This window comes from Vombatus ursinus, unplaced genomic scaffold, assembly GCF_900497805.2.
Source record: "Vombatus ursinus unplaced genomic scaffold, bare-nosed wombat genome assembly UNPS02014793.1, whole genome shotgun sequence".
Taxonomy (NCBI): Eukaryota; Metazoa; Chordata; class Mammalia; order Diprotodontia; family Vombatidae; genus Vombatus; species Vombatus ursinus.
In genome coordinates, this window is record NW_020954571.1 from 9,068,539 (window position 1) to 9,074,538 (window position 6,000).

The following is a 6,000-nucleotide window of genomic DNA, read 5'->3' on the forward strand; positions in this document are numbered from 1 at the left end:
TCAAGGAGCTTCCATTCTAAATATAAGCATAACATAGATGCATACATAAATAATATAAACATATGATAGATCCTAAATATGTAATAGATATAATACTACATATTAGATAATACCATACAGTGGTATAGTATATAAAATAGACACATACATGTATAATATAGAAATACACACACAAATATATAGAAAAGGCCTCCCTTTGGTTTCTGTTCTTTTCTCCACTAGCTTTGACCTAGGTAAACTCAAGTTTTCCACATTCTCTGTATCCAAAGGCAAGGGGCATGTGTCTAGAGAACTTGGGGGGAGAGAGTCAAAGGGCTGATCAACATGTAAAACTTTACTCTGGTGGGAAAAGGAGCAACATAGGCTTTGGTCTCTGGAAAGTCTTATCTGAGCTACTACCTCTTTGCAGAGCCGTAACTAGCGATTTCTGTGCCTGGGACAAGCAGATGAAACAAATCCTAGTGGAAGCAAGGCTGGCCTGGAGAAGAGCTCCAGTCTAGGTAGGGCTACCAGAGGGAGGAAGCATATACCATCTGGTAGCTTCCAATTTCAGTTATTCTTACTAAGTGCTTTTTTGTTTTTTCTAAGCTGCTAAAGTACCACACAAGCTATTAGCACTCTCTACATTTAGTGCCCTGGGGCAAAGCCAAAGTCATCCCCAGCCTAGCTGTGGCTCTGCCTCAATTATCCTGGTGGAGGGTGCTCTACCCTTAACAAAACTGGTTTAGCTTTGATCTGAGTCCATAGAGAAGGCTAGATCTGCCAGGCTAAGGGCATCATGCCAGTGAACTGGAATCATGCCTACTAACCCCTGGCAGAGGCTCTAGGTACCTGCCTGATACTCAGCCTCAACACAGGTAGAGAGCTATTTTGGGGTAGTAGCTGATATACTGGCAACAACCAGGTCATCTATCTTAGCTGAAACCAGGCCGACGAACTCCATCCCAGGCTGCTCACCATCGAACCATTCAGACAGGCTACTCTGGATAGAGGGCAAAGCACACAGACCCAGATCAGCAAGGAAAGCTAGTGATACCTGCAGCCGGTAATCTTCGAGTGTTTCCTAACAGTTATATAGATTTACAGAGCACTTTACATATATTATCTTACTTAATCTTAAAACAACCTTGTGAGTTAGTTGCTATTATTACCCTCATTTTATACATAAGGTAACTCCAACAGTATGCTTAGTGACGGGCACATAGTAGGCCCAAAGGTCATGCAGTTCCTAAGTATCCAAGGTAGGATTTGAACTATTTGAACTCAGGTCCTTCTTTTGTCACAATCATCATCCCACTCACTGGGCAAACAGCCTGAAGGCCAGTGGATCTGGGCTTCCCACAACCACAGAAGGACTAACCATACTAGATACGGCCCTCCCCCGGCCCTTGGACACATGTCCCATTGCCCAAAGTATCTGTGAGTGCCACAACGTTGCCAAGTGGTGGACTGAGGGTTTCCATTGCATTTTCAGGAAGAGTTATAGGTGGGGGTGAGGGGAAGCAGCCCACCTTGCAGCAGCAGGAAGCATACCAATATGTTCCAATGCCCTCTAGTGAGATACTGCCAGGGTAGGTGGCAACATCCCAGCACCTAGGCTGGGCCATCCTGCCAGCTGAAGTGCTTAAGCCAGCCCGAGAGGAAGCTGACATGCTTTCAAAGCTCTAAGCAGGTCAGGGTGGTTGGAGAATCACAGAATCATACATTAGAGCCAGAAGGGACCTAAAGGTCACCTAGTCCACACCCCACCCTGTTTTACAGATTAGGCTATGTGGGCCTAGAAGTTAAATGACTTGCCCAAGGTCATATGGGTGCTAAGTGACAGAGGCAAGTTTTGAACCCAGATCCTCTGAGTCCACTGTACCATGCTGCCCCAGGGGGAAAAACTTAGAAAGCCCAATTTAGAGAGTACAGCAGTGTAGAAACAACAGGGCCTAATTAGTAAGAACAACTAGTTAAAATAGAAAGCTACCAGAGAATGGGTACAGGGGGTGGGGAACCTGAGGCCTGGAGGCCACATGTGGCCCTCTAGGTCCTCAAGTGTGGCCCTCTCACTGAATCCAAACTTCACAGAACAAATCCCCTTAATTAAAGGATTTGTCTCTAACACTTGGACTCAGTCAGCCTTGAGGACCTAGAGGGCCATGTTTGGCCTTGAGCACAAAGGTTCCCCATCCCTGGGTTAGGTGAACTCCTCATCTATTCTACCCTGGTCCTTCCCTCTCTGCTAAGGGCAAGTTTCCTGAAGCTAGAGGTCACAGAAATTCCTTGTCTGTATTAAGGGCCCTGGGTACAAAATTTTTTTGCTAGTTTAAAATTCTACAGTGAGTTTGAGCCATGCCACCAAGCAGTTACCTGACTTTGGGCCAATTACTTTTCCTCAAGTCTCAATTTCCTCATTTGTAAAATGGGACTATGAATCCCTGCTCTAATATCTATCTCCTAGGGTTGTTGCAAGGGCTAAAAGAGACAATGTATACTACAAAGGAGATGCAGTGTTGGCATTAGCACTTCCTAATTTTACTTAGGTTATCCCAATCTCTCTCGGGGACCCTGAATGTTTCCCATTCTCTCCCCTCAGCAGAGTCCCCTTTTTCTCCAGCCAGAGCAAGAAGACTTAAATTACCATAGCTACTCACCACAAGTTTCCCCGTCTTGGCCTTGATCTTGTATTAGAAAATGTATATGGTTACGGAGTAAGGTAGGAGAGGAAGTAGCTGAGTTGGGTGAGGTTTAGGAATCAGGAGGAGCCATGGACGCAGTTTTTAAAATTTTAACTTAAAAATTTTTAATTAGCAATTAATTTTTTTTTAATTAACAGATCACGATTCACTGTTATCAGGTAAAAAGGATTGTTTTCAGGGAAGAGAGTCAGATTCTGGACTCTCCAGATGAGGGCCGACTTCTTAGGTGATTTTGCTCTTACTCTTCTTTCACTCCAGAGTTAGGGTGGTAGAAACTTGGGAGACCCAAAGTGGGTCCCACCCATGACAGATTGTAAAAAAAAAAAAAAAAAAAAAAAAAAAAGCCACTTCCTTGTCAACTTCTGCAAGAGCCCAAGGGAGAATATTTCCCAGAAGCAGGAAACAATAAAAACTAGTGTTTACATAGAACTTGAAATTCTACAAACTGCTTCCCATAAACTATCTCATTTGAATCTCACAACAACCCTGTGAGGTAAGTGCTATTATTATCCCATTTTGTAGATGAGGAAACTGAGGCTAACAGAGCTTAAGAGACTTGCCTAGGATCACTCAGCTAATACATGTCAGAGGCTGCTTTTGAATCTCCGTCAGCAAAGTGGCACAGTGGAAAGAGAGGTGGACTTGGTGTCTGAAAGATCTGATTTCAAATATCCCCTCAGACATTTACTAGCTGTGTGACCCTGGGCAAGCCACCTAGGCTCTCTCAGCCTCAGTTTTCTGATTTGTAAAATGGGAGGATAATAATAGCACCTACCTCACAGGTTTGTTTCTGAGGATCAAATGACATAACATACGCTTTGCAAGTCTTAAAGAGCAATATAAATTATTATTATCAGTATTAGCACCAGATCAGGTACTTACTGTAGGTTGACATGCTGCTTCAAAATAGGAAGGTCAACCTCATACTCTTCCCGAACTCTCATAACTCCCTCATCCTCCTTGCTTATCTCATGCACCCATTTCACAGATGGATAACTGAAGGGGCAGGGAGCAGTTGTAGAATCGAGGCCCAGCCCAGCCCACTTCCCTTAGATGAACAGGCACCCCAGAGCTTCCTTTGACACACAGTTGGACCTGGGGATGGGAGAGGTGTTTCCTCTCTTTCACAATGTCCTCCACCTCCATCTCCAAAAATTTGTCCTGAGGGGCCAAAGACAACAGAAAGTCTGCCCAGAAAATCCCCATGGGGTGGGGACCTTTCCTTCTTTCTTGGGTAACTCCCATATCCTTCTCTAGTTTTCTTGTGCCAGCTTCTTTGGGAAGCAGTAAAAGAGGGAGAAAAGTCAAATTTTCCAAGCAGCAAGCAGAGCAGCTGGGGATTGGAGGAGGGAAGCTATCTATCCAGCTTCGAGGAAGCTAAGTCTCCCAGGGGTGGGGAACCTGTGGCCTGGAGGCTGCCGGTTCCCCACCCCTTGGGCCTAGCCCATTCCTAGGCCAGGCAGGGCTGCTCTGTACAGACTCAGGGGCCTGACCCAGACCCCCAGGGCTCAGCAGGAAGTAAGCTGGATGGTTCCCTGGCAGGTTCAGCCAGAAAAGGAGGAGGAGGAAAAACGGAGTTCAGGGAAAAATCTGTTTTGGGCTTTGGCAGAGCTCGGGGTCCAGGGCTTTACCAATTCAGGCTCCTTCTTTCTTTAAGGACTCAGGGCACCTGGCCCCTTTCAGAGCACCCTAAGAGCTATGTGGGCAGGGACTAAATTCACCGCAGCCCCTAGACCCCTTGCACTCAACTCATCGCTGTAATCCAGGAGCAAGCGGGGCCAGAAATAGCATTTTAAGGGCTTTCAGGGATTTTACCTCCTTTTGCCTCATCCTGAAGGACTAAGGACTTCACAGCTCTGCCTCCCCTATGCCTAGCCCATTAGTTTCCTTCATCTGAGACCGAATTCTCATTGTTCTCAAAGAGCCGGCTCTTGTCTCTCCTCAGTTATCCCTGACTCCTCTCTTCTCCTTGCTCCATTCTCTACCTCATCTCTGTTTCCCAGCTTACTATTTGTGTGACCTTGGGAAAGCCCGTCAACCTAAATGGGTCTCAGTTTCCTTATCTGTTAAACGGGAATAGTAAGTAATATTTTACAGGGCTATTGCGAGGAGAGAACTTTGCAAACTTTAGCCATGTGGGCTAGTATTAACGTCCTGATCTCAACTTCTCTGGCATATATTTTTTCAAGAATATGACCTGTGATTTCCGGGGCATAGGAAGCATCTGGTAAGTATCTCTCTCTACTACGGCAAGTCCGCACCTAATCTTCAAGAGTCGTCTGCGAGCACTTGCCCAGGGTCAAATTGTCAAGCTGTGTCAAAGGCATGACTAGAACCCTGGTCTTTATTAATCCAAGGCCAGCACTCTCCAGCCCCTACGCCACGCCTCCAGTCTCCTGAAACATACGTAGCACCTGCTGAACAATGTTCGATGAATATAAATTTTGTTTATCTTTTCTCCCTCTCTGAACCGATCTCCCTATCTCGCTGCTCTTCTCCTTTCCCACTCCCTGCTCTCTCTTAGGTTGTTTCTTTTTCTCTACGTCTAACCCTACAGTGTCCTCCTCCCGGGGCCCAGCCCGGCTGGGTAGCTGTGTCCCGGGGTGCAGGAGACATGGGCAAAAGCTGGGTAGCTGCTCCCACCAGCTCCAGCAGGTGCCTGCCTAGGGACCTAGGGGCAGCCTGGTGGCGCAGCGAGGCGGTCCGCAGACCTGAGAGAGGACTGAGCCGGACTCATTTCCCCAAGCAAGCTTACAGGAGGCGTCGTAACATCAGCACAAAACCCTGTACCGCGCCAGGTGCCCTCCTTACCGGTGCTTGGTGAGGCTGGAGGAGTCCGACCTGCTGCAGAGACAAGGAGGCTGGAATCGTTCCCTGCGCTCATCTCTGGCGCTATAAGAGCGACAGACTCCCCCCGCCCCTTCCAACTCCCCGCCACCCACCGGAAAGTGGCCTGGCCGGAGGAGGGGGTAGGGAGGCGGTGCCCGACGTAGAAGCGGCGCACACCTCAGGCCCCGCCCCTACCCATTCATTCACAGCTTTCCCCACCTCGGCTCTCCTTGGATGCTTAACGTTCGTACGCGCTGGGCACCGCGACCCCTCGGGGCCGCCACGCCCTCCTCGCCTCCGGGGACCAGTTCCTGCTCAGCTCCCAGCTTCCCTCTCGTCGGCCAGGCAAGTTGGGAGGGGTGAATCCAACTGCGATCAGTCTGAAAGGCGCCCCATAAAAACAAACTGGGTTCTAACGAATAGCCCCGAGGGCGCGGGGCAGGAGGCGGAGGGCACTGACCCAAGCACACCCCTGTACCACATTTGC

General features: G+C 48.1%; 1 protein-coding gene across 1 annotated transcript in view; it reads right to left on the reverse strand.

The window, feature by feature from the left end:
• ASS1 (argininosuccinate synthase 1) overlaps positions 1-5,619 on the reverse strand; it is an 84,049-nt gene extending 78,430 nt beyond the window's left edge. The window contains exon 1 of the mRNA XM_027869614.1: positions 5,496-5,619. Coding sequence (XP_027725415.1) covers positions 5,496-5,568 — 73 coding nt within the window. The 5' untranslated portion in view covers positions 5,569-5,619. The remainder of the gene's footprint in view (positions 1-5,495) is intronic.
• Between the last annotated feature and the right edge of the window lie 381 nt (positions 5,620-6,000).